At 49.9% G+C, this 27,200-nt stretch overlaps 10 protein-coding genes across 10 annotated transcripts; 3 read left to right on the forward strand and 7 right to left on the reverse strand.

Annotated features, from left to right (window-relative positions):
- Positions 1-374: 374 nt before the first annotated feature.
- NECHADRAFT_78531 (uncharacterized protein) lies at positions 375-2,637 on the reverse strand (the record flags this gene model as incomplete). The annotated part of the gene is made up of 3 exons (XM_003040650.1): positions 375-2,020; positions 2,077-2,444; positions 2,477-2,637. 3 exons carry the CDS (start codon positions 2,635-2,637, stop codon positions 375-377), a joined length of 2,175 nt encoding a protein of 724 aa, XP_003040696.1.
- A 2,285-nt stretch (positions 2,638-4,922) lies between these two features.
- Positions 4,923-6,399, reverse strand: NECHADRAFT_78532 (uncharacterized protein; the record flags this gene model as incomplete). The annotated part of the gene is made up of 4 exons (XM_003040651.1): positions 4,923-5,525; positions 5,577-6,187; positions 6,255-6,327; positions 6,391-6,399. The coding sequence occupies 4 exons, from the start codon at positions 6,397-6,399 to the stop codon at positions 4,923-4,925; spliced, it is 1,296 nt and encodes a 431-aa protein (XP_003040697.1).
- A 1,133-nt stretch (positions 6,400-7,532) lies between these two features.
- On the reverse strand, positions 7,533-9,385 carry NECHADRAFT_78533 (uncharacterized protein; the record flags this gene model as incomplete). The annotated part of the gene is made up of 7 exons (XM_003040652.1): positions 7,533-7,784; positions 7,833-8,052; positions 8,107-8,591; positions 8,644-8,722; positions 8,774-8,995; positions 9,044-9,237; positions 9,296-9,385. 7 exons carry the CDS (start codon positions 9,383-9,385, stop codon positions 7,533-7,535), a joined length of 1,542 nt encoding a protein of 513 aa, XP_003040698.1.
- A 671-nt stretch (positions 9,386-10,056) lies between these two features.
- Positions 10,057-11,531, reverse strand: NECHADRAFT_37406 (uncharacterized protein; the record flags this gene model as incomplete). The annotated part of the gene is made up of 4 exons (XM_003040653.1): positions 10,057-10,845; positions 10,899-11,163; positions 11,217-11,419; positions 11,472-11,531. Coding segments are annotated over 4 exons (1,317 nt in total), but the record flags the coding sequence as incomplete, so codon positions are not given.
- Positions 11,532-12,507: 976 nt separating this feature from the next.
- On the reverse strand, positions 12,508-14,432 carry NECHADRAFT_106013 (uncharacterized protein; the record flags this gene model as incomplete). Its single annotated transcript, XM_003040654.1, has 7 exons — positions 12,508-12,819; positions 12,870-13,342; positions 13,393-13,614; position 13,665; positions 13,768-14,069; positions 14,101-14,214; positions 14,264-14,432. The coding sequence occupies 7 exons, from the start codon at positions 14,430-14,432 to the stop codon at positions 12,508-12,510; spliced, it is 1,593 nt and encodes a 530-aa protein (XP_003040700.1).
- Positions 14,433-15,241: 809 nt separating this feature from the next.
- NECHADRAFT_37358 (uncharacterized protein) lies at positions 15,242-17,096 on the reverse strand (the record flags this gene model as incomplete). The annotated part of the gene is made up of 4 exons (XM_003040655.1): positions 15,242-16,170; positions 16,224-16,592; positions 16,644-16,727; positions 16,781-17,096. The coding sequence occupies 4 exons, from the start codon at positions 17,094-17,096 to the stop codon at positions 15,242-15,244; spliced, it is 1,698 nt and encodes a 565-aa protein (XP_003040701.1).
- Positions 17,097-17,633: 537 nt separating this feature from the next.
- On the forward strand, positions 17,634-21,065 carry NECHADRAFT_78537 (uncharacterized protein; the record flags this gene model as incomplete). Its single annotated transcript, XM_003040626.1, has 6 exons — positions 17,634-18,328; positions 18,362-18,547; positions 18,728-19,190; positions 19,378-19,525; positions 19,697-20,258; positions 20,396-21,065. The coding sequence occupies 6 exons, from the start codon at positions 17,634-17,636 to the stop codon at positions 21,063-21,065; spliced, it is 2,724 nt and encodes a 907-aa protein (XP_003040672.1).
- A 613-nt stretch (positions 21,066-21,678) lies between these two features.
- On the forward strand, positions 21,679-23,720 carry NECHADRAFT_11702 (uncharacterized protein; the record flags this gene model as incomplete). The annotated part of the gene is made up of 4 exons (XM_003040627.1): positions 21,679-21,796; positions 21,857-21,937; positions 21,993-23,151; positions 23,204-23,720. Coding segments are annotated over 4 exons (1,875 nt in total), but the record flags the coding sequence as incomplete, so codon positions are not given.
- Positions 23,721-24,474: 754 nt separating this feature from the next.
- On the reverse strand, positions 24,475-25,896 carry NECHADRAFT_78539 (uncharacterized protein; the record flags this gene model as incomplete). Its single annotated transcript, XM_003040656.1, has 4 exons — positions 24,475-24,953; positions 25,002-25,423; positions 25,517-25,763; positions 25,821-25,896. The coding sequence occupies 4 exons, from the start codon at positions 25,894-25,896 to the stop codon at positions 24,475-24,477; spliced, it is 1,224 nt and encodes a 407-aa protein (XP_003040702.1).
- A 312-nt stretch (positions 25,897-26,208) lies between these two features.
- NECHADRAFT_78540 (uncharacterized protein) lies at positions 26,209-26,939 on the forward strand (the record flags this gene model as incomplete). Its single annotated transcript, XM_003040628.1, has 3 exons — positions 26,209-26,404; positions 26,453-26,763; positions 26,796-26,939. 3 exons carry the CDS (start codon positions 26,209-26,211, stop codon positions 26,937-26,939), a joined length of 651 nt encoding a protein of 216 aa, XP_003040674.1.
- Between the last annotated feature and the right edge of the window lie 261 nt (positions 26,940-27,200).

Below are 27,200 nucleotides of genomic sequence, written 5' to 3' on the forward strand. Positions count from 1 at the left end.
CTCTGACCGCTAGCCACTCCAACAATGACCATAACCATCGGTCCCATGGTTCCTGACCCAAGACTCCGAATGTTACAGTCTGTTCTCATCATTCATGAGCTTCTCATTGCCTTGCTCATGGGCGACCAGTGCTTCAAGAAATAGCCCTACCTATTGCCGGGACTCAACTGGTATCCGCGACTGAGGAGCGGACCTTGACCAGCAACGGAATTGAAGCCCGTGCACCAGCCATCGTGAAAGGAACAAAACGGACAACAGAGCTGATCCCAATGGCTGGGATTTCTGGAATATCACATACAAATAGCTACCACAACCATATAACCACGCCCCTACCATAACTAAAAATTTCTCTAAAATCCAGAGTAACTCCATACTTATAGAATCGTCACCTTTCTTAGTTCCCCTTCCAACGGCTCGAAGCATCGTTCAGACTGAGGAGTCTGGTATCGTTCATATATTGCAAGGTTAGGATCAGAGGACCTTGTAATTTCGCACCACTGATACACCATTCCAATTCGCTCATACGGATCCCTTTCACGTCGTCGATACAAAACCAAGGCAAGTTGAGTCTGGCTGTGTAACCCGCTGCCTGTGGCTAAGCCCATGCATAGAACCTTTTCAACACGGCGCATATTCCCAAGCCCAATTCCGAAAGGATCTGCTGGATTGTCAGGGTAGAAACGATTTCCACCGGTCAACGAGTATGTTGTATTTCCCATCTTCAACTCGGGCCTTTGGTCCACTGATCTAATGGCCACGACTTCTCCCCAGACGGCCGGGGCTTCAAGTTTGAGAGACCCTTTGCTGACTTGGCCGGTCTCATCATTTGTTGCCGGCTTACAGTAAGCCTCCAGGACTTTGAAGTGAATTTGAACTTTGGTGTGATCCTTGAAAGGGAACTTGATGGGCGCGTCGATAGATGCCCATGACCATGTAGGAGCGCGCCACTCGTCCGGCTTCGCGTTTAATGCTTTGCCCGGTACCATGGCATCTTTGTTTATCCACAACAAGTCAAATTCTAATGAATCGCTCCACAGACCCGCGAGATATCTAGACTCTGACCGCCTGAACGACATTTTGGTCGCAACGCCAGACAAGGCCGGGAGTTTGTCGTCTGCGTATGAAAGATTCAGGGCCGAGTACGATTGAACCATTTCTAGCCATTGTTTCCTCATCAGCTGCGGCGAGTCGTCGTTGGCTGTCTTCTCATAGTGGGATTTGGCCGATTCCTGTAGCCGGCCGCATTCGCAAGAGCTCATTTCTCTACACTCCCAGAACATTTCCGGGGATGCAAAATGCACGACCCTCGGCGACAGTAATCTCTCCTGAAAAACCCACGCCCGCGTCAACAGGGGCCACTTTTGTGCAAGCTTTCGAGACTCATCTGTCAGCTTGGGATGTGGTACATCCTCCACGGCTGCGACCAGATAAGGTGCGCCGTCGGCCCCATATCTTCGTCCACAGACGAGCTCTTGTCTCACTCGCTGTGTTGAGAACAAGCCGCCACTGGAGTCCTTGGAAGAAGTAGCAGCGATTGTCAGGTAGGCGTTCTCGTATATGTTTGCCATGGCGCTTGACTCACGAGCCCAGTCGTCGCCGTCATCCTGAATGATGCACAAGGAATCGATCCAGACATATGGTATCCCCAATAGCCGAGCGACGCAAATGGTATCTCGATAGGTCCTAGGAAGCTGAGACCAACCCAATTGGGCGCAATGGCGGTCAATATTCTCGGTTGTCGTGGTCAGGGTCCGCCGGACGCCCCAGCAGTGGCTCAGACAGAGATAGCGCCCAGGAGAAGTGTTTGTCTTTGCCGTTTCTTTGAGCCGAACGCCTCTGCCATCTGCTCCAACGTCAATGACTCTTGTCGGGAGCCAATTTGCAGTCGCTGCGGCGCTACCGCATTGATGATTTGATTCGCAGTAAGAGATCCATTTCTTGACACGCTGAAGACACTGCATGCTGCCGGGAACAGCGACCTCGTGTCCCATGCCAAGTTGGAGCCATGGACAGGGGATGTCTAGTCAGGATTAAGTCAACTTGGAGAATATGGGGCGGAGATGGAGTGTTACTAACACGGGACACTTTGAAATCGGATGTCCTTGCCATTGGCGTTGACTATGATATGGGCGTAGTTTGAATCAACCCTTACGGTGAGCCCGGCGGTGTCTCCCAGGCAGTTGTGTTTGGCAATACCCTGAAGGATAACGAAGCAGAGTTCGCACGTGATGGCAGAGTCCCGAAGCATTGCTGAGGTGAACTTTACGACCCGGACAATACTGGAAGAAGGCTCGAGCTCGCCGAGGATATTCTCACAGCGTAAACATTGGCGGGCGAGGGGAATGAATGACCCCGGGTTCGATTGCAGTTCCCCCAGTGTCCGAATGACTGGTAGCTCAGTATCCTCCGGTTTGCTACACCTGATTAGCATGGGAACGGAAAAGCTTGACGAGAAATGAGACAGGCCATTACTCACTACTCAAGAGCCTGAGATGTATCGTTTTCATCATCTACATCCACAAGGTCAGGGAAGTACGGCTTTGAGCGAACCCGTTTGCGTGATTTCCGTGGAGGCCGGCTGGGCGCATCTGTACGCCACCAGACCAGGCGAGCAAGCCACTGCTTCAAGGTTGACATGTTGCGAGAACCAGGCTGGGAAAATTCTGTGAGTGATTTTAACTCGCAGCTCGTGTACGCGCATACAAGGACGACCTGTTTGTAATCAGTGCGGGAGGGGAACGTGATAAGAGGCGAGTGATGCCTCGTTTCTCTGTCGGGGGCGGGCTCTGGCGTTCGTGAAGTGCGCCTAGGGGGCCGCCAAATTCACGACGGCAAAACCCGTCGAGTCAGCCTCACGAGGCTTAAGTCAGATCAGGGCGGCAAGCACACCAATCACAAGACTCAGGTCAACGTGTGCAACCTCCGTCTTCTTACAAATTGATAGGTTTGATTGTCGATGCATTAACATATGGAGACCCTGGGGCTATTAAGTTTTTGGTTCCAGGCTAACTAGCGGATGGGCACTCTATTTTCTATCAGAGGATATCGTACATACGGACAGGAGTGTCCCACAGTGTGCCGGCTATTTGAGGCAGCCTTTGCACTGTACAAACCTCCCTCTTTCAACATCATTGCAGGCATCAATCAACCACGTTTTCAGCGCCCAAGGTCACCCTAAAGCATGAAAAATAGTAGTTAAAAGAGCCTTGTTCTTAAGGGTTCAAGATGAGTCGTGCTTTAGAAATTGAATTCGTAAACATCGTTGATGATGCAAATGGTGAAACCGTGGGACGGTGAATTACGCTTGTCTCTTGCTATCACTACCTAATGAGCGCCAGGAAGTCCCTCGTGCTCTTCCCAAAACGACCATCCCTAGCCCTACAGGATTACATGGTTTTTTGCAGTGAGTCATTGAAGCCGACCTTGTAGAAGAATGGTGGATATCATGTAGTAATGCTCCCCATAGCAGTTGAACCTTTCTGTTCGACAATGAAACGACCTGGACACTGCTGCAGGGCCTTTAAAGCCTTCCTCGACCCTAGTGCGACTTTATGCCTAACCTGAATTTTTAAACAGGGGCCCTGCAACCGAAGCATTAGAGGTCTTGATCTCCTTCTTCTTGGTTGTCTCGAAGGTGGCCTTCTTGGGCCTTGTGCTGGACTTGGTTTTTGTTTTCAAGAGGATAGTTCAAAGACGGGAACCTGGTCGTATATTGGCCTATTTTCTACACATAATGAATATAAATAGGGCCAGATAGATGATAGTTGGTAAGCGGGAAAGATCGACTTATAGTACAAAGGAGGGAAGACACGTGACTTGTCCCTCACTTAATAGTAGAAACAGCACCCATCTGGAATGTCAAGACTTCTATCGTTTCCATTGGAAAAAACATCGGATCTTTCACTTCAGCCCTTTAGCGGACGTCATGTCCAGGTTGATCCTCGTCATGCCCATCTAACCATCACCCCCCGGGCCCCTGTCCCTGCACGCCCTCGCATATCACTTACATACCAATGTCTTTGATGGCATTTTTTCCATGTAGATAAGGAATATTAAGAAAGAGGCCACCCGCAATGTGAACGCGGCCGTGGCCGGCACAAGCAGCACTCGTCCACCACCGGACAACTCGTCTGCTATGCCCAGGCATGCAACCCTAGAACTCTCCGGAGTTCGCGGCTATCGCGGCCTGTTCTCTGTCCGTGTCCGTACATCCAACCAAAGAATCATAATTCACAGCCGGTACCGATCACCCCACTGCTGACTCAATAACCTGGAAGCTATCTTTATAGTAAGATCTAAATACTTGGTGATCTATCTAACTCTATTAGAAGATCCTTAGATAAAGGTTTATTAAAGACGTGGAGATGCTAGATGGATTATTTCTTACTCATTCCTTGTAATACTATCTCTACGCTGAGGCCTTGTTGCCAAGTTCTATTAGCTATTTCTAAAGAATTAATGTGTTCTTGATTATAGTTGCAGTCCGGCCCTCGATGGGATAATTAAGCCAGAAGACCGCCTCTTAATAACAGTTTTGCATTATACATCGTCGCGATAATCGCGCTATTCAAGACACTATGTAAGTATTTGTCTCCTGGCGCGAACAACGTTAATCTCAGACGTCTGTCGTCAAGTCCCATCTAGACACCTGCTCTGAATGAATAGAAGCTCTTGCATTCTCAATGGCTTAAACGGCCAGAACTCTACAGTCAATAGCACCTATTCCCCGATAAATAATTGCATTCCACGGCAGACTTTCTTCACAAACACATTTAGAAGGAGAGCAGGCAAGGGCGTCCTGTGACGGCCAAGTCACAGCAAGTGGAATGAAGATCTAGAGAGCCAGGTTTGGCCACGTAGTGCAGTGATTACAACTATTCTTCTCAACCATGTGACACACACTAAGACGGGAAAGGTACTCTCTAGATGTTTACATTACCATCGCCATTGGGACCAATCTTGCCCCCTCCCCAGATAGTCCTCTTCTTGGACTTTGTGGACTCTCCCTTCTCATAGCTCCAGATGAGATCCCCCCAGCCGGGATGATCGGCCGACGACGTGTACAACTGCCCTCCGTCCTTGTCATAAGCTTGCTTGGCCTTGGTCGTCCAAGGAGCGTTCCGACCGCGAGCAACCTTGTAGGCGTAATATATGATGTCCCATGCTGATCCTGTGAGCTTACCGTTGACCAAACCAACGCCACGGTTCTTTTCACTGATCTCTGACCATGGCCCATTAACCAAGATTGCCTCGCACCGATAGAAGTTCTTGTTGTATGGCACGGTGTTTCCGAGACTATACTTGGCTAGGTACTCAGATCCCTTGAGCAACAAGTCGCCGCCCTCGCTCCAGACATCATGACCCTGAGACTGGATTGTGCGGGCGGCATATGCAGCCCATGCTACACCAGACTGGGCGTGGCTTTGATCACGACCGGCTTCTGCTGACTGACCTGTGGATGGGTCAACGTTGCCATAAATACCCGCGCAAGGATCGTTCAAGTATGCGTTGAGAGCGTAGTTGTACTAGTCGACGTGAGTGATTTGCGAACGAATGCTTTTGGCGGAGGTACTCACCATGCTGACATCGTCCAAGTAAACGGCGAAATCCAGAAGAGCTTTGATGCTCGCCATACCATAGTTTGCCTGACCAATTATGATGGATTGCCGCGCAAATAACCAGTAGAGCTGGTTGGAGAAACCGGCGCCGCCCTGCCATCTAGCGCCCACCTCAGTCCAGTTGCCTTCCCATCGCATAATCTCTGCCGCGTTGGCGAGCATGCTTCCTTCAAGACCGACCAATAAGGAAGTATCCAAGCCAATAATATTGGTGAGATTGGTTCCCCAGGCATCAAGAATGGTGGTCGCTCGATCCCAGTGGGCTTGGTCCTTGGTGATATACCACATCAAGGCGTTTTGCCAAGCGGCCCGAGTATCTGCTGTAAATGATGTATAGTTGCTGCAAGGCCCACGGCAGATGACTGGTTTCGGACCCTGCATGGTGTAGGTGCTCAGGGAGTATTTATCCGTGCTGAAAGCCTTGTATGCTGTCTTCCATGGTTCCTTTTCGCTCTTGACATTGTTGCGGATACGCTCGAGATCGTCGTGGGTGTGCCAAAGGCCAGGGTGAACAAATTCGCCAGGTCGTTTCTTGGCGCCTGGCAAATTATTTGGAGAGATGACAGGGCCTATTTAAAAGATCATGTTAGCCATGTTGAGCGACATGGTGCATCGCGGAACAGCATTTTCACGTACCATTGAGGGCGGGGACGTTGGACGTTAATGCCTCAGCGGCAATGGCGAACAAACCCAAGATTGCAATGATTAGCTAAAACGGTTGTAAGGATGCAAGACAAATCAACGAGTTACAATGAATCTAAGGGCTGCATACCTTGGCCATGATGGAGTGTTGTGCTAGCCGGAGCCTCTCGCAGAGGCAACGACTTGGATCTGCAGGAATGGTCTGGGGATCTAAGGCTGCAGGAACAGCACACACTTTAAGCTCCAAGAAATACAATGACGCAATTTGTAGCTACTGGGATCATCAGCGGGATATTTTCCGGCCGTTTTCCGACATCAACAAGGCCGGAGACATGCCACAATCCCATGCCTTCCCCGCACGCCTTCTCCGGCAACAAGCTACCGAACCCCGATGGCCCGAAATTAATGGAATCGGACAAAGCCCGAGAGATATACCGTAGTGTCGAAACTATGTCGGAAGAGAAGAATGTCCTACAATGGGCCGGTAATTACACTTGCCCGATACCTGGTGCAGCATAATCCTGGATCAGAAGGTAACTAACTCTAGATCTACTCACCCGGGACTGTGAATGGAAAAGCCGCAGCAGAAATCTTGTTGCAGGATTTGTCTTTAGATTTTCAGCTAGAAACCAATTGCCAGATAAATCAGTTCAGCATGGACGTTCTCAAGCGCCACCTTGCCGTAGGTAGCTAAGAGTGAGGTTATAAGCGCTTGTAAGATGTTGACTTCAGCTCCACCATGGTCGCTGTGTTATCTTCAGTTTGCATGAATATTTTTAAAGCCAGGTTACGTATCCAATTACAGGACTTGATTAAGTACTTGAAACATTTCGCTTGCCGTAGCATTCGTGTGCAACAAGTGAGTCTCAGCCCTCCCAGGCACTTCATAACATCAGGCCTGGGCTTATACCAGCTAGAATTGACCAACTCACTCGGCATAGGTTCTAGATCACGAGACCTATGGCGCAGTGTCTGTTCACGGCAACGAAACAGGAATTCGTCTCAATTCACATGAAACGTTTGCGAAACAAGTAGTTGGAGTCCCTACCATTGGTCAGTTAGAGCATCTATAGGAACTTGCTAACATCATGACCGAGGGGGCCGACCATGATCGCCTTGATATGCACAGAATGGAAAAATAGAGTATATTCCAAATAGACTTCCCAACCTCAGAAGTTAACCCGCCCTGTGACTAATTTCCTCATCAACTCACAAACACTCCAACAGACACCCTTTGGCCATCCTCCGTCCATAATTAACTGAGACACCGGATTAAGTGTCATATCGGAAGTCGGGGTTCTCTTTGTCCGTCATATCAGCAAACGCATTGCGATGCTGGACATGATCCTCTTCCTTTTCACTGCCAGCGTCCGCGTGAGACACCTCAGCGGCGGCCTTCTTCAGAACGTTTCGGCGAGTCAGCAGCAGTCGAAGAATGACGAGGAAAATGTTGAAGAGGCCGTAAAGGCAGAAATGGGCGGTGAAGCCATGCTTGTAACGAGGCGCGTCGGACTTTTGGAAGATCTTGAGCGAGTTAGCTATGGTCTAAAAACTGGCAAGGGTCAGGCATACCTGAGGGGCAGTCATGTTGCCAGCAGCCCAAGCAACAAAGGTAATAGCCAGTGTAGTCGACTTCTTGGTCTGGCCGGCAATGTTGCGAGAAATGAGGGAAAAAATCAGATTGCCTTCAGCAAGGTAGAACTGGGTACAGTAAAAGGCAATGAGCAGTCCCACACGGTTGGAATGGTTTGGTGGGATGCTGTAGATGACTGCCGTTCCGATGATAGCAGGGCTAAGAGAAATGTCAGCCGAGGACTTCATGGCAACTCGTGTATTAGCGACTTACACAGTCCATGCGTGCATCACCCAAGCGGTTTGCCCAGTAGCCGTTGCCAAAGTAGCACTTCCAACCATGACAATGATGGTAACCGCACCTTGAGCAATGTTGAGGAGCTGAGTCTGGAGGTAGGTGAAGCCGAAAGAAGAAATGATCAAGTTCGAGAAAACACCTAAACCGCCAATGATGAGAGTCGAAGTGAGCTGAAGCATGACATAGCACCAGACAACTGGGTCCGTCACGGCTTCAACAACTTGGTAACGCTTGTACGACTTGTTCTGAATACCGGTTTCGTTGGCTCGAACACGCTCAACCATCAGGCGCTTCTGGTCCTCGTTGAAGCACTTGGCCTTCATGGGGGAGTCGGGAAGCCACCATCCAATAAAGACGCCCCAGACACAGGTGGCCAGGCCGAGGACGAGGAAGAGAAGCTGCCACGAATAGATGACTCCGTTCTTGTAGTGGGAAACTCCCCACGCAATGATACCACCGACCTTTGAACTGTTAGCTCTGCACAATAAGCCGCTATTGCAAGGTGTTTCGTACCATCAGTTGAACGCCAGTCATGCAGTACCAGAGAGATGTAAGGATAGACTGTTCCCGTTTCGTGTACCACATGCTCGTCCTAGAAGCCATATTAGACAAGTCAGAGAACCATCTTGCGATGGAAACTTACATGATGATGAACGAAGGCTGCACACAAGACTCGAAAACACCCAGAAGAAACCGAACAACCATGAGCGAGGCAAAGTTCTTGGCAGCCGCGGAGCAAGTAATGACACACCCCCAGCAAAAGACATTGACAGCAAGATATTTCGCGACGGGGAGCTTCTGGAGGAGGAGGTTGGTGGGGTATTCGCCAACGAGGACGCCCATGTAAAGGATTGTGCCGAGCCATCTATCTGTGTCAACTTTGCTCACTAGTTGTGATAAGGTGTTGACTCACGAGAACTGCTGTCCATGAAGATTCGCATCTTCCTGGATGTTCATGACGGAAGAGAAACCGAGGGTTCCCTTGTCAAGAGACTGGCAGAAATAGGTTCCAAGCATACAGGCCAAGATGCGCTTGTTTACAGTCCAGAAGAGTTCCTTGTTGGTCGCGTCGTCAATCTCAACAGGAGCACCTGCATAGTTGGCGGTCTAAACTCTGCAGTTAGAATAATGTCCTAGCGAGAGCTAAGATCCAATTCTGCCATACCTCGATGTCTGCAACATTGTTGCCCTCCACACCCACTGCTCTAGCAGAGGTGATGGAGTCAGTGTGCTGCACCTGAGCGTCTTTCGTCATGTTTGCGTCCCGTATTGTCGATCAACGTGTATTGCAAGGACAGTCGTGAATGTCTCGAATGGGACAATCTTCAGTCAAGCCGGTGCGAGCGCGGCCTTGATATTGTTGCAGCTTTGGATCTTGTTCTCCTGCCATTGGAGTGTCATGATCCAACACAACGATCTTGCGGGGGGGTTGCAGTCTGGAGTCCGGGAGAATTATCGGCGTCACTCCGAAGACTTGCTCGTTCTGGACCGGTCCCGCTTACTAGTCACATCTAGCGCCCTTTGTCAGGTCAGGTGTCGAAACATCCCAGACCTGATGGCTTGTTCTGGGTTGTTTGATGCTATCGGCGCTGGGCCGAAACTTTGTCCGAAACATCAAGCGAGACTCAAAAGTCGCGTCATGTCACCATCCAAGATCAAGCGCGCCAATGTCCGGGGAAGGGCGATCATTGAACCACCACCAGAAACTCACGCGACATGGAATGTCAGGGATCCCCGCATTGTGTCCTTCTCAGACCAAGCCATTGACAGAGGAACCAACTACAATCCTGGTAAATTCATGCCATGTTCCATGGTTGTCGACAATGGTAGCATTAGGACCAAAGGTAAATCTTCAGGTCATCGTAAACCGCATCACATTTCTAAAACTAGAGTAGATAGAAAGCAAAGATCAAACATGTTTATCGTCTACAGCATCTGCCTAAGAACATTCATCTCTAGAAGCTTATTTCCAACAAGAAGGAAAAAGTAATCAGCATAAACCAGTCCATGATCGGCCCATCGGCGCGGAGCAAACTTGAAGTTGTTAATCGTCGCTCCGTTGACAATCGTTTCCCCCTCGCCAACATCCCACTCCACGTGCGACACGGGCACACCAGAACCGTTTTCAACAGTGTCGATGGACCGGGTCTTTTCCTTCCCATATGCTAAAGGGTTCAAGTGTCTAGAACAAACAGCGTCCACGATTCGTAGTGCATGTTCAAGGTAGGAAGACTTCTCGCTACGGTTGAGAAGCATTTGATGAATGACCAACATTCCATACGCGGCTACAAGCGCCGCACTCGTATCAGGAGGTTGCTGCGTACTGCCAGTGGTTCCGGCAGCGTCAAAATCCCATGGAGGAATCTGTGTGTCAGGTAACCTCTTTAGAAAGTAGTCGGCACAGCGCTTAGCCGTGTCAAGGAACGAAGCCTCGCCACTCCATTTATACGCTTCGGCAAATCCTGCGATCGCCCACGCCTGGCCGCGAGACCAGCACGAGGTATGGCTATAACCCTGGTTTGTAAGGCGCTCTTTGAGGGTACCGGTCGAAGGATCGAAGTTGACGACGTGGCAGGTGGACGAGTCGGCGCGGACGTGATACTTTTGCGAGGTACGTGCGTGGGCAACCGCAATGTCGAAAAGACGAATTGACTCTGCTCTAGAGGGGGTTTGGGATGCAGCCCAGAAGAGAAGCTCAAGATTCATCATGTTATCCTAGGCAGGTGTCATGTCAGATATGGAACCAGCAAGAGGTAGGCTCTACTCACGATGATTACCAGAAAGTCTTTGCTGGTATCTATAAACGAGTAACACTTTGTTTGGCACTTATCCCAAGACCTCATACAGCCGGTGGTCTCGCTGAAGCGATCAGCCAGAGTGTTTGCTGCTTTCATCATGGTGTCAAATGCCCTTTGATCACGGTGAAGATCCCATTGCACACGAGCCCAAGGGAAGATCATGAACCCGAGATCATGCGTGCCGAGGAGGGAGGCATTTTGGTGCAAGTTCTCGGTCCACCATTTGCAAGCATGTCTGTGGATCACTGTTAGCAACTCCATCATGGGGAGGGAGCGGCGGATACATACTCGAGCTGAAGAACATGAGGAGCGGCTCCCTTTTCCGAATTGTAACCAACCAAGTCCAACTCGCTTCGAAACTTCCGTGTACGTTCCAGGAGGAGGTGGAGGGAACCGGGAAAGAACCCTGAGGTCCAGAATGAAAGATCCCTATAGACGTATCCGGTGCTTCCTGGCTTGGTGTACTCTGGATACCATGTAGGTGGCTCGGACTAACTCGATTGTCAGTGGATGAAGCCTGTACCACAGACTAATGCGCCATACCGAGTCGAGGTCTCTTTCAGCGATACCCCAAATCTTCGCTCCAACAGAAGGAGAGTAGAGAAGGTCAAGGTGTTTGAACGTGCTTAATGACAAGCCAGAATTCGCACGCGTACTCTCGCCGTTTCTTTCTTTCAAGCCGTTGATAAGCTGGTCGTCAAACTGCTGATGGGCATTAGTTTTTAGACTCCAAGAAGGTTACAACGACTGACCGAAACTTTGCGCTTCTTTGCCAGTTGATGGGTGGCTGTGCCCACAGATTGGAGCGTCATCTCCAGCAGAACAGGCGATGAGGAAAGAAAAGAAGGCAGCAAGAGCAACAAGAAAATTTCTATGGCATAAACGGGTAAAGCTACCGGCAAAAAAGGGACAAACAGTAAACCCAAGATATAATAGAAATGCGGCTTATTGTAAGCCTATGAGAAATTATTGATTTGAAGGACTTTTGTTCAATACATTTGCTTTCATATCGGGCCCGGAAAAGGTCCCGGGGATCCTCCCGGTGAGTGGATGCGCCGGTGAGACGGAGGTTCCACCTTCCGTATTTGGACCACAGTCATCTGATGGGAACGTTGGTGTTGGATTGCACTTTTGCCGCCTCCAAAAAATGCAAAAACCAAAACGAACATCAATGCCTGTTCCTAGAGACCTTGCATCGGGCTATCCGGCAATGCGTGATCTGGGAATCGAACCCAGGGCTCCCCGACGTTACTCGAATGGCAACGGAGAATTTTACCACTAAACCAATCACGCCTTGATTTGCTGCACGTGACCATGTCCTTGCAATTGGACCTCACAGCGAGTCCAACCACCAGTTGGGCAAGGCAGGAGGCGTCACGACAACAGCAACAACCAATTAGAAGAGCACCATCTTGAAAACTAGGAGCGCACAAATAATCATAGCCTGCGATACTAGAAGGATACAGATTTGACATGGTTATTCACTAACTCAAGCATTTGCATGCATGTAAGGATGTTCACTGCCGGCGCTTGAATGCCAACAAGACTAAAGTGCACGTTCCATGCTCTCGACTAGCCGTCATTCCCATCGATCAAAGTCCGGAATATCTTCCTCATAGTAGGTCTCCCAGACCTTCTCAAAGCCTACTTCGGGTGCGTCATATGGCCAAGGCTCGCCTTCTCCAGTCGCAAAAAGCGCAAAAGACGCGCCGCTAAACACAAACCAGCCTGGTGGTGGAAACGCCTGCCAAGAAGATGCGATTGTGGTGACATAGGTCGGCTTGTCACCTGCAACGCTGTAACCGAGGTGATATTTAAGCGGCTCAGCTCTGATGTGCAACTGGAAGCCCTTGCTGAGGCCTTTTGTCTGGTTGAGGGGTGTTTGCCAATACTGTCTTTGTTAGTCATAGTCTCTTGTCGTAGTGGCTTCTGGCAACTTACTTCTTGCGTGCCATTCTTGTTCAATTCTGTGTAGATGCACATTCCTGTCTGGTTCACGCATCCTCGGATACCAATATCCTGGTGTTGAAACTCGGAAAGATAGGACGAGATTCCAATTCGGTTTCTGGGACCCAAGTTTCCGCGAAAACTGGACAGCTCGGCTGACCATGTCATGTTGAGAGACTTTTGTTTGCGCAGTAAAGCCGCTGGAATATCGCGATCGCTAAGGCCAAAGACGTTGGGCTTCAGAACCAGTCGGCCTTTCTTGAGTTCGTAATTCTTGGTGTAGGGTGTTCGAAGCTGATACCATGATGGGTCGAGCTTCTTTGTCGAAAAGTCATCGACCCATTTGGGAGGAGCCTGACGGTGGCCAACTTTTGGCCCAACTTGTTCACTCAAGAGGATTGGGTTGCCCTTATTGAAGATTGGCCATCCATCCTTCCAATCAACTTTTGTAAGAAAGGTTTCGCGTCCTTGGTGTTGTTAGTGATGCCATCATGAATTGGTCTGTTGCGGTGCGTACCTAGGGGAGATGTGCCGTTGACATTACGGCGAGCCAGGAATGAAGCGTACCAATCTCCATCCGCAGTCTCAACAAGGGTAGCATGACCGGTTGACTGAACAGTCAGGTTGGTAAAGCCCCATTTCCCATTGAACAGGAGAGGGTTGTGTGGACCGCTAACGAAGGGACCAGACGGGGACTTGCTCCTTGCGATGGTTGATCGGTGCTGCTGATCTGTGCCGCCTGAGGAATGTCAACGAAACTGATGCGATGACTTGGACAAAAAGACTTACCCTCCGCAATGAGCAGATAGTACCAGCCATCTTTGTGGTACATCTTGGGTCCTTCAGGTCTGGCCGTGTTGTTGTGCGGCAACGTTCCGTTCCAAAGACTGACATATGGCCCGACGCAATTACCCGATGACAAAGAAACCTCACACTGAGAAAGGCCCCAAAGTCTGTCCTTGTTATTGTTTGGAGCCATCAAGTTCAGATATGTCTTGTTGGATACGGGATCACGGAAGAGCTCTGGGTCAATACCCCATGGTTCAGCCCAGACTGGGTCCGACCAAGTTTTGAGATCGTGTGAGGACATAAACCAGACTCGGGGCCAGACGCGTGCAACGGGGTCGTAAGTCCATCGAGTCATGGCCGCCAGCCAGAATTTTCCATCGAAATAGGCCAGGCTAGGTGCCCAGGCTCCTATTGTGAATGTGTCAGATAATTAAACTGAGGGCTGGAAAAGTAACGTCCTTACCTGCTCCAGTGGGCGTGCCATAGAGTTGTAGCTGCTCAGGTCTTGTCAAGGCATGAGATTTCAGCTTCCAGTTAAATAAGTCCTTGCCTAAAAAACATCAGATGATAATAATAACAAACAGATTGTGGACTCGTACTGTGATAAATGGGAATGCCAGGCCAGTATTCGAAAGAGGAAGTGGCAATGTAGTAATCATCACCAACACGAAGGATGGCTGGATCTGGATTCCATCCGGAGATTATTGGGTTCCAGATGGCATGAGCCAGTGAGGTGAATAGACACCAGCTCCAGAGTAGGCGAGACATTGCGAATGACAGGTGCGCAAAAGGTACGGTACTGGACATGAGCATCGGCCTTGCCACAGGTAAATAAACCCGAAGCTACTGTGTAGTAATAGAGCCATCAATTCCATTGAATACCCCGCCTCAACCCCGGATCTTCAGACCTCGCTTCGCGTTTGCAGGCTAAATGAGTATAGTGGCGGAGGTCGCGATAGTTGTCGGCCCAAGTCCGAAAGAAAAACGACGGGCAGAACACCGCACAACGTCCCGGGAAATTTCGCCTCAGATGCCGGCACTCTGCCAAACTACCAAGAAAGAGCCATAGTTTCATTTAGGGTAGGATGCTCATCGTGGTCTTTTTCAATGCGGCAGATGCCCTCTTGCTTGAAAATTGAAAGGACACTGCTGGATGCTGTAGGGTAAGGTTCGGTTTGGCCAATTGGCATTTGCTTCTTCACAGAACAGAAAGCAAGCAATACAAGCTATGAGTGAGATACTTAGTTAATGGATATGGCCATTGAGTGTTTACTATGTGAATAGAATAGATTTCGATTATTGAGAATCGTTTCACATACGCAACGCAAGCTTCCATAGGGTGGCCAAACATTGGTGTTGTTGTTTGGTGCTCCCTCACAAGACGAAATAGGTTGCTGAGAGTGGGTTAAACTTGGAAATGCCAACTACGTCATCGCACTCTCTTGTGGGACAGCTACATCTAATCGGGTTCAAGCCTGAACCTGAATTTGTTTCACTTGGCCTATTAAATCTTCTCCCTACCCCACAGCCCCCCCTTCATTTAATGTCCACCCACTCTTTCCCGTGATCCAGGAACATCACGTCTCCAACTTGGTCCAAATCTTTCCCCAATATTCAAGCTGTGGCTTCCTCCAATCATCCTTCTCAACCCAAGAGTTATTCACCTTGAAAACAAAATTCTCATGACCCTGTCCATACTCTGGCCATCGAGGGGCCCCTTTGACTCCATGATGGTTTGGATTGAGGTCATGGACAAAGGATATGAAGCTTCGAGACATGAGCTTTGAAAGTTGGTAGTACTCGGGATGCGGACCAATCCAGTTGGAATTCTTCTTGCTTGCACTTGGCTCCTGGTTGAAAACGAAGCAGATTTCCGCATAGTGTGTACTGGATACGGGAGTTTCTGTAGCCACAAGTTCTTCCTTGTCATCCCACGGTGCCTGATCAAAACGGTATGTATAGACGGGCTGCCGGTGGCGTCGGGATAAGGAGGTGAAGTATTCGGCTGTTGTACGTCGTCCAGCATGGATGACGTAGTCTCCTGCAATGGCTGCCCCACGTTTGTACTGCTTCCCGTTCTGTTCGAAGCGCTCCTCGCCCGTATTGAACGGGCATCCCTGAGCGGGATCATCTGGATAAAGCTGCATGAGGTTGCGGACAGTCTTGGTATCAAGCCCAGACCCCATCGCGGACAGATACTTCGTCACGTCCTTATCAGTGTTCAACGTTCCTCGTGGACCAAAAAAGCTGGCGGTTCCCTCGTCAGTGTTGGAACCAATCAAGATCGCGGCCCTGGCAACTTGATTCTTCTTGAACGACGTTGAAGGGAGCTGAGTAAGGAATTCGCCATCTAGGACGGGTGTGACGACAAATGGAGCAAACGCCTTGAAGAGAGTCTCGTACTTGACATGACGAAGACAATGGAGGGTATCCTTGTGTTTGGAGCAGCCAACAGTTTTTGTGACATTGTTGTAAATTTCCTGATAGTCGCCTGCCACACGTTGAACTATGATTGGGTCAGCACAAGTTCAGCCGAAAGACTCGGGAATATGCTTTTACTTGAAGGACCCAGGGCTGAACCACTTTGCATGATGGCAGCTCTGAACAAGTTCTCGTTGTCGCCTCCAAATCCGACAAGATGATAACCCACGCTGAAAGCTCCGGCAGACTCTCCAGCAATGGTGACCTTGCGAGGATCGCCGCCAAAACCCTGAATGTTTTCCTGAATCCATTTGAGAGCCAGGCGCTGATCAAAGAGACCAATGTTCAGCGCTCCGTCCTTTTGCATCTCCTTGGAGGCGAGAAAACCCCATCCGCCGACACGGTAGTTGATCGAGACGGCGATGATGGGCTTGCCTATGCTGACTGAGGCATTGACAAGATATGAGGTGTTGTAACGAGGATCAGCACTGCCTCCAGCCGTGAAACCTATGCTATCACGTCAGATCACATGCTATGCCGATGCTGGGTTGCTCATACCTCCGCCATAAATCCACACACAAACGGGAAGCTCTTCATCTGCGTGCACACCAGCTGGCCGTACGATATCGACCGTCAGGCAATCTCAATTGATCTTGTTAGCAAGGCTTTGATGCTACTAACATCCTCCATTACACACTCACCCTCTCCCAAGTCAAGACCTTTATCAAACCCAGCATAACCGGGACAAGTAAGGCTTCGCTTGGTAGCGTTTCGCACGCCATACCACGATTCGTTCAGTGAGACGGGGTGTCTCAAGCGTAGGCCACCGAGAGGTGGCTGCGCAAAGGGAACCCCAAGAAAGAGGTCTTCATGGAACTCGGGGAGATACAACCCCCTGAGCGTCCCGTTCTTGGTCGTGGCAATTGGAGGGCGTCCATCGCAGGTGGGCAAACCCGAGACCGGTGAAGATGCGTAAAGAAGAGATATAAGGACCCAACCCAACCAAGTCATGTTGGAGTAACTGGCCATATTTCTTGACACTGTTGGGTTGAAGCGATGTTCTAGTAAAGCATCCGAATGTCTACCTGTTTCCGTCTTGGCTTGACACCTCCTTCTTATCATGATGGCCCGAGGCGGGGGAGTTGGCCGGTCACGAAGTCCGACAGTTAGTCCGGCACTAAATTTCATGGTCTCTGAAAGCCCCGATGGCGAGAAAGTTTACGGAGCCCCAGGCTTTCGATGCGGAGATGATGGTACCGACATCTCCGGCCCATAACCGGATTATTGCATGAAAGGAGAGACGGATATAATTACATTTATCTTGTGGCCTCTGTTGATTGCTAACATCAACAACGCGGCTTCTCCAATGCCTCTCATTTTCAGCAATCATGTATCCTCTCGCGTTAGGTCATCCTACTCCCATTCTCTTGTTTCTTTCCTTTGTCTCCCTTTTTGCTCACGGACATGCCCGGATTCTTGAGTCCAAAACTCTCTAAGAACTTTGCTTCACCCAAATCTCACCTCGGACCTCATGTCTATTAGCACTAGATGAACGGCAACATCAACAGTGATGGCCTCGACAAAGATCTTTCGGCCATGGCAGAGGCTGGACACGGCGGTGCCCTCATCAAAGATGTACAAGCCGGCCTGCCAGAAGGACCCATCACCTATGCCAGCCGTGAATGGCTTGATTTGGTTGTCTACGCTGTCAAGGGTCTTGAAAAACGTGGCATGCAGGCGGCAATGCGCAACTCTCCGGGATATTCTGGTGTTGGCAGCCATAACCTGCCCGTCAATGAGACCATGAAGGAACTGATCTGGACGGAGAGCCGAATCACTGCCAACTCCTCCAGCGACACCATCCCGCCCAAACCTTTCAGCAAGTTGGGCATGTATCAGGATCTATTCACCCTGGCATATTCAACCGGGCAAGGAGAGGGAAACCTGGTGTTCGGAGACGCTGTGCAAGAAGTCCGCATCAACGAGACTGTCGTCAAGACAACCGTCACTTCAAAAATTGATAGAACGAATCCACTGGGACTGGAATCAAAATCTGCGAAACCCGACATGGCCTTCAAAGAACCCTTTATAGCTCAGGCTATTCCAATTTATCGTATACTAGAACTGCCTCTCAACGCTTTCGATGGTGCCCGCGACTATCCCCCTCAATGGTCGGTTTCTGTTTTCAACAATTCTGTCAACTGGACATCCGTCTCAGTTACCGTATCCGCTCCAGCCTTGGGGTAGATGGATGCCCCGGACGTCATTAATTTCAGCCAGGTCAAGGCCAAATACCTTCGGCTGGTTCCATCTGCCCCAACGTGGATTACCGGCATCGACGTGTCGTCTTCACCTAGGTTGCCAAATTGGGCTGTCAAGTCTCATGGAGCCCCTGGGACTGTCACGGTTGCCTCGTTTCCAACTGCTGATCTTCCTTCTATCGATCATCTTCTATCATGGATGTCAGCTCGCATCTCACGACTGACGGGAAACTGAAGTGGCGTCCGTCAAACGACGAGACTCACACCGTCGTAAGGATCGGCTACACAGTGACGGGACAGGAGATGCCGGCAACGCCTGATCGATACAGAGGTAACTCGACCCTTTCATTGTTTTTATATACTTGTCTGTACTAAATACAGGCACCACCTCTGCGCCAAGAACACACTGATGGGTAATCTGTCCAGGACTTTCCGTGGACCTCTTCCGCCCGACGTTTCCACCTGGACCGAGCATCCATTCCAGCTCAAAGCAACTGGCGATCGAATGATGACCCTTGGACCTAATAGATTCATCTTTCACAGCTATGTTCATCAACCTGTGAATGCGGCTTTTCCTGGAATGACGTTTGGGTCATTTGGCACGCACTTTGAGCGGATGAACACTTGGGCAAAACAACAAATCGGCTGGAACAAGCACTTGTCAAGAGTGTCATATATCCTTCAGAACACCGATGCATATGTCGACGTCGCTTGCTTCATTAGCGAAGAGCCATCACAAGCTACTGTGCCTTACAACAGCCCCTACAATGTCCCACTGTCCTATCAAGCAGACATCTTTTCTGGGGCGAATCTTCTAGACCTGAAAGCCAAAGACGGCCGAGCAGTGTGTCCATCTGGTACATCCTATCGGCTTCTGATTTCCCCGGATTTGCCGAGCGCAACCAAGCAAGGTATCACAAAGGTGCTTGAGCTAACTCAAGCTGGTGTGCGCATTCTTCTGCTTTCGAGCACACCAACACCACGAGGAGCTGGTCTAAACGACCAATGACGATGTATCCAACCTCGCCAAGTCTCTCTGGGGTCTTGCTGGCAATGTGTTCACAAACATGACTGCTGCCGAAGCCTTGAAAGCTGTGGATCTCGCACCAAATCTGGAGTTCACGTCATCTCCCAACGACGCTGCAATCTACTACACCAACAGAACTGATGGCTCTGAAGGTGTTTTCTTCGTCAGCATCGGTCTTAGGGAGCACGTCGATGTCGTACTCAGCCTCAGAGGATAAGGATATCCAGAGATCTTGAATCCCACTACTGGGGAGACTGTTGACTTTGTCATCAGTAGCCGATCAGGCTCACGCACGAATCTGGCCCATTAATTTAACCCATCAGAGTCTATCGTCGTTGTCATTCGACAAAAGGCGAGCAGAAGTCTTGATTCAGTGTCCAAAGACGGTCACCAGCTCTGGGCGGCGACACCTTTTGAGTCTTTCGTGACAACACCTCACCAAAACATATCGTCTTCATTTACTGTCACACTATGGGCAAAGCCAGAAGTTGCACAGTTTGGCACTTCAAGCTACATCATCTACCCCACGTCATCATACGGGAATGGACATGCCTCAATGCCACTCTCTCTGGGAACCAACGGGGCTCAGATCGGAGAGGCCACAACTTCTAGGCCTAAGACTGTCATTGGTCTCACTGAGACTGCTAACAACTTTACCGTCTCGGGGTGGACTCATTTCGCCATCGTGTATGAGAATAGCACGCCTTCACTATACGTCAATGGCGAAATGATAAGCAAGGACACAAAGCCAAGCAGCATTGTGCATCCAGGTCTGGGACAGCCAGATGCACCAGCGCGGATGACGAAGCGTTCCGACGGTGACCTTGCCGGACTTGAAGCTCATGATGAGTCTTTGAAGGCAGCTGATATCAAGGCATTGTTTCAGTAGGGGCTTCCATAATCGGACTCTCTATCGTCGATAGAATTGAAAGGGTTAAACAAAGCCCTTTTTCGTCGCGGTGGGAAATACACGTTTTCTGCTGGGGGCGAGAGGACCAGCGTTGAGGTGCCTTATCTTCCAGTTGTCTCTCTCAATGGAAGTTCGGAAGTGTCGTTTCCCGCCGATCGCTTGCCCAAGAAGCGTGGGAAAATTACAGTCGAGTTACCCGAGCTCAAATCCTGAGGGACCACGAAGATTTCGATATCACTCATTTCTCTGGAACAGCCACCTACAAGACCAAGTTCCAACTGCCCAAGGATCAAGGTTCCAAGATAAGCACGGGTGCAAAGACGCGTGTATTACCGAACCTGGGCCGAGTGGAAAACATTGCCTCAGTCAAGGTGAATGGGAAGGATCAAGGTCTCGTCTGGCTCCCGCCCTACGAGGTAGACATCACCTCGGCTGTGAGATCCTCTCGTACCAACACACTGGAGGTCGAGGTCACAAACTGCTGGCCAAACAGGCTTATTGGAGACGAGAAGCTACCGGTAGAAAACAATTACAACTCGACTCGGCAGAATTTTGCTATCGAGGAATGGCTAGACTGGTTTGCCAAGGGCTTGGAGGGCAGAGGATACAACAGTGGGGATGAGTTTGGAAACGACGGCACCCGTAAGCCTGAAGAGAGAGTGACTTTCACTTCTTGGAAGCACTACGATGAGTCGAGCCCCTTGTTCGAGAGCGGACTTCTGGGACCTGTCACTGCCACTGCCACGGTAGCTGAGCTTGTGGACATAAAGGTGTACGCGTAACTACCGGTATGTAGCCACTGTAGGCCTGACCATCAAGCCAGCATGACCCCGTGGGGTCATTGTTTCAACCCCTGGTCAACCTTGTGAGCATGTTTATGAAGTGCCGGTAGAGCTTGTGACCAGCTGCCGTGCGGTAATTGAGGGGTAATTTCGCCCCCATATCCGCGCCACTCGCACCAAGGGAATCACCCATGATCAACGATTTAGCCACATCTTGTGCCATGTTTTCACCATGCACTATTAACCGTCGGGTCGGAGATGAGCCCGAACATTCCTCCGGGAGCCCGCAAACCCCTGACGCCATGTCCATGCGCTCCGAGCTACCCCAGCTCACTTGGACGCTTGCGGAATAGTAAATGCCACCAAAGAACGCCACTGCGGGGACCCATGGGGTTGTGGCACGATCCCCCACATGCCAGGGGACCTCACGAGAGACATTTCATCATCTTGGCCTCGGACTTTGACATCTCCTTCTCCCTCTCCCCTCCTCTACCCATTTGCGATATGCCCAAAAGCCTCGAATACATACGCAGACAACATGGCAAGCCCAAGTGGCTCAATCGTTGATGAGCACATGCGAGGTGACGATGAAAATGCCTCAGGAAATGAACGACCACGGAAGATGGCGCGCGTTAGTACTAGGGAAGAAGAGGGCCCTTCGTGCAGCTCTTGCAGGAGGAGGAAGACCAAATGCTCCAGAGACCAGCCGTGTTCCAATTGTTCCAAGATTGGTACTACTCTCTTACGCTTAAGCTCGGCAGTTGTTTCAAGGTAGACTAACTTGTGTTTAGGCGCCAACTGTATCTACGACGGGGGTAAGATGAAGCCCGGACTCCGGACTGGTGCTGTGGAAAGTCTAAGCCAGAGGCTCAGTATGTCACGCCCAATATCGAGTGCGCTTAGCAGCTCCCTGACATGACATTTCAGCCGCCCTCGAAAACATGTTTGTTGGACAAGGCATCATGTGGCAGCAGATGCTGAATGCCATCTCCGGTGGTGGTGCCCAGCCTCACCTCAGCGAGTCACTACCCTCCCCGCCGATGGGCTCACTACAGGAGCAGTCTTCAGCATTCAAGCAAAGGCTGTCTTTCCTGACGTCAGGAGATCCGGTTCAATTCCAGGGCAACAGCATATCGACCTCAGCCACTACCAAAGCCGCCGCATTATCAGGTATCGAAAACACGGATCCCTGTCTTTCCAACACCCCTATGCCACCGGATGAGCTTGTAGACTCGCTGGTGGAAATCTACTTTGAAACTGTACACCCTTGGATTCCCATGCTGCATGTTCGGAATTTCAGAGCTGCTCTTGCATCTCCTGAGCAACGAGCCGGCATGACGACTATTCTACAAGCTATTGTATCTCTCTGCATCAGGTTTTCAGACGATCCCCTACTTAACGAGAATCCATCGTTGCGGACCTGGTATGCTACGAGATGCAGGCAGGCCGTCATCCTCAAGAGTATGGAGACATTCTCGGTCCGAAACGTTCAAGCACTCATCATCTGCGCCTTTGACACGATCGGTAGTGGACACGGTCCATCGACATGGTCCATGGTTGGAAGCATGGCAAGGACCGTGGAGCAGCTGCGCTTGAGCAAAGAGGAGAGCGATGTTGCTGAGAGTGCTTCAGCAGGGAGAAGTCTCATGAACAGAATGACATTCCTTCCTCCTTGCAATGGCTGGCAAGAAGCTGAGGAGAGGCGACGTGTTTTTTGGAATGTCTTTCTGATGGATAGATTCTGCAGTATCAGCACTGGATGGAATCCTTGCCTCACCAGCGCCGACTTCCATCGCAGACTACCATGTGAAGGAGCCATCTGGGAAGAAAGTGAACACCTTCAAATACCGACCCCATTCTTTGGCACTTTGGACCAGATGCAACATCCAGAAGCTCTTCCTGAACTTCACATGGAGAGGGAGGAAGAGCAGAACTCTCTAGGCGGATTTGCATACTGCATAGAAGCCACAGAGAACCTCAGGCTGGTCATCTTCTTCTTTCTCCAGCACGAGGTTGACTTTGGTAATTCTCGTGATATTCAAAAGTGGCTCATCAGATTTAAGCAGCTGGACTTGCGTCTTATGCAGTAAGTCGAAACCATTTATTGCGTCTACTAAGCTTTCTAACAGATGTTCTAGATGGAAAGCACTCCTCCCCGAAACATGGAGAGAAGCTTGTCTAGTCAACGACGATGGCAACCTTGACCCTAACTTGGTGTTGGCCCACATCACCCACAACACTGCTGTGGTTCTCCTTCACCAGGGTCTAGCTTATCCTTCCTCAGACTGGAAGTCCATACCAGCCAAGCTCCCATCTGTCTCAAGTGCGGAGACCTGTCTGGCTGCGACAGAAGAAGTATCACGTATCACTACAAGATTTCTTCCAACTTCACCTGTCTTGGCAAATCCACAATTCGCATTCTGCTTGTTCGTATGCGGCCGGGCATTGCTTACACATGCCGTCTTTCAAGAGAAGCCAATATCTCCCGTGTTTGATTCCATCTTGCAAAGCCTCGATGAAATCTCGAAACGGTGGAATGGTAGACATGCGAGCACGAGTTCCAACTTGGCGTCAAAGTTCAAATCACGCCTCCTGCAAGCACGTCAGGATGGTTACCACGGCGCTGCAAGTATTCGTGAAGAGGCCTTTTCTGATAAGAAATATCCAAGCTGCGAACAAGAGGATAACTCACCGAGCAGCTTGGCCTATTCCCACGCCACCGCTTTTCAACTTGGTCTCGACGCTAATGCTACTGCAATGGCATTCAAGCCGGCGTCAAAGAGCTCACCGGATAGCGTTTCTTTGGCGTTCCCACCTTTACCCGGGTCACTACAGGATGCATTCTTGACTCAACCAAGTCATGCGATGCAGCAAGTCATGGATTCTTCCACGCAAGATACCATTTCCGTGGCAGATTGCTTCACAGATCCTTCCCTCATGGCCGATCCATATCCATTTCTGGATCAGACCATTATACCTAGCGACAGGGTGACGTCTCTGAGAGGCTTCATGCCTCAATGATATGAGCTTAATAAAAGTTGGATTGTTTTATATCTTCATGTCATGCTTTAGGCTATTGGGTGGATGGCTGGGTTGGGTCTAGTATTCTTGTTCTATCACCACGTTGCTATGTGCAGTTGATACTCTTCACAAGCTATTTCCTAGCTGGCAATGAATCTGTATTCACACTCAGAGGCAAAACCTCATGAATTCTACTCCTAGGACTGAGTATCTGTCAATGGTTTTCTAGAAATATCCGACTCTTTATCTCTTCAAGAGCCTTGATTCTTAGTTCGAGCAACCATGTGGCCCATGTATTTGTCTTGAGGATTCAATGACTACCTAACTAGACCTATAGCTATTGGCATGCCGTTTCTCAGAAATACCACAGCGGCTAGGCAACCTCCATTTACTTCTCAGACAGCACCAACACCTTGGCTTGATCCACCTCGATGCCCTTCAATGCTATAGTGGTACCTAGTTTCCCAAGGTTCTTCTTCGCCCACACGTCACGAATGACTAACTGCCGATGCCCTTCACTCAAACCCGGCACTTCCTTAACCGGCAACGAAATATCCAGTGAATCTGCACCATAGTTCTGCACCAGGATAACATGTCGAGACTTGCCCGACTTCAAAGGTCCGGCCCACACCTGATACTTGCCTTCTCGTGACAGACTCGGAATGTAGTTGACAGCAACGCCGAGTTTATCCTGATTCAAGGCGATGATCTCCTTGTTCTTTAGAACCTCGAGTGACGATTCCCGAATGTTGTTGACATCGGCACCAATAATGAGAGGAGATTTCAGGGCTGCCCAGAACGAAAAGTGTGTCTCTTCCTGGTGCCTTGTCATGTTTCCAACACCCACCTCGAGCATATCCATGTCCGCTGTTAACGGTTAGCAGTTGATTCGACAAGAGACAGAGTTGAACTTACCCCAAGATCCTGGCTTCTGAAATCTGGAAATCTCACGCATCTTGCGAATCATCGTCAAGACACTAACGCCAGCGTAACCCGTATTCAGACAGTAGGCTGTTGCGCAGCCATTGCTGTTGTCTTTCTTGTACTCGCTGTGGATATCTCCAGACATGCGGTAAGAGTCACTGAACTGATCGGCCCAGAACCACGGGAACTGGTGACCCCATTCGCAGAGTGAGTAGAAGATATCACGGCCCGTGTCTTTCAACGCGTGTGACATGCGAAGAAACCTTTCCTGAACTGACAGCGTGTTGGCTTGAAAGCCTCCACAATTGTCGTATTTGAGGTAATCGATGCCCCATTCCGCGTACTGTGAGGCATCGAGTTCCTCGTAGCCGTGGCTACCAGGTGCAAAGTCGCAACCATAGATGCCCGCGTCACTACTCGGATATTAGATGGTGCCTTTATCGTATGAGAGGCCATCGTGGATTGGAGAGAATCGGCCAAGGGTTCTGGTATGAACCATTGCTCACCTGTAAATGCCAACCTTGAGACCCAACTTGTGGATGTAGTCGGCAACGGGTTTGATACCACCAGGAAACCTGGTGAGATTGACCTGCTGCCGGCCTTCCTTGTCTCGCTCAAGAGTCTGCCATCCAGCATCCATGAGGACATAATTGTAGCCCAAAGAAGCAAGTCCAGACTTGACAATTGTGTTGGCAGTAGATTCAATGATGCTTTCGTTGATGATGGCCTTGAAGCTGTTCCACGAATTCCACCCTGGAAGAATATTTAGCTAAGGGGAGAACATGAGGAGCCCTGTGTTTGGGGACTTACCCATCTGTGGCTTGGTGGCCAATCCTTGGGCGGAGACGCCCGATGCGAAGGCCAAAGGAACAAGGCTGAGTTTCATGATGTGTATTCGGTCAAATGAATGAACATGCCCACGAAGTAGTTACACTCAATGATTGGGATAATGAAAGAGTTTTTTATAACATGATTTGAACAGAAAGATGGTTACATCATAAGACTCGAGTTCGGGCTTCGGGGCAATCCTGGGTGATGTTCCGAACGTCGCATCGGAGTCGGACCGGTCTTTGGCCCTCAACGCCAAGCCCACGAAGAAGCCGGATATTTGAAGCCCATGTGATGCTCCTCTGCTCTCGAAAATTCCAGCGTAGACTTGAGTGTTTAAAGCGTCGCCTTTTGTATTTCCATCGAAACAATGAGATTCTACTCCATCTTCCTCTCAGCCCTGGCGGCATCGACATCTCTTTGTGAGGTCGTCGATCGCCAGCCCCTCACCTTTGCTCCGATTCCTGAAGATATCTATGTTGCCCCAGCATCGGACACTATTTTGGAATTCATCCAATCGCGAGAGGACCTGTCCATTCTATCGTCAACACTCGATCAACTAGGAGGTTTGTCTTGAAGCTGATGTAAATCATCATCATGGCTAACCTGCGCAGGGTTTGTGCAAGCCCTCAACACCTCGGCAACATGGCAATACACCTTTTTCGCGCCATCGAACAAGGCCTTCAACAACACTGGAGAGTACTTTGAGACTTTTGCGAAGACGGCCAAGGGGAAGTGGTGGCTAGGAAATCTGATCCAACACCACTACGTCCCAAACGCAAAGCTCAAGACCTCCGACTTCAACTCTACCACTATCCGACTTCAGACCAGCACGTACCTATACGTGAGTGCGAAGACGGTTGGTGAGGACTTGCTGCTCAACAGTGCTGCCACAGTCACGGAAGGAAACCTCCCCGTTACTAATGTAAGTAACCCTCTGTAGGACTGTTTGACCAGGGCATTAACTCTCCCCAGGGCATCGTTCACATTATTGACCGTATTTTGGATCCATCTGCTCAGATTTTCGAGTCAGATTTGCCGCAGGTAAAGCAAGGGTTTATTCCTGGCAGTTGCTCAAACCCACTGCTGCCTTACTGTTGAATGAAGAGGCGAAGCCCAAGATGCTGAAGGGGTTGACCAAGAGAGGGGCGATTGACTGTATAAGCTGAGGAAACGTCGCTCGATCTTGCTGTTGAATAGTAAATAACACCGAGTTCCGATTTTTCTTTGAATTTCTCCATTCACACACTGGTTGTTATGGCTGTCCTGTAGAATCATGTTTGTTCATGACCGTGTACATTGAGTGCTGTGAGCTCCTTTGCGGCTGTCTGTATATGAGCATGTGGCCTGTTAGATAACGTC

The sequence above is a fragment of the Fusarium vanettenii genome, assembly GCF_000151355.1.
Source record: "Fusarium vanettenii 77-13-4 chromosome 3 genomic scaffold NECHAsca_60_chr3_6_0, whole genome shotgun sequence".
In the NCBI taxonomy this organism is placed as follows: Eukaryota; Fungi; Ascomycota; class Sordariomycetes; order Hypocreales; family Nectriaceae; genus Fusarium; species Fusarium vanettenii.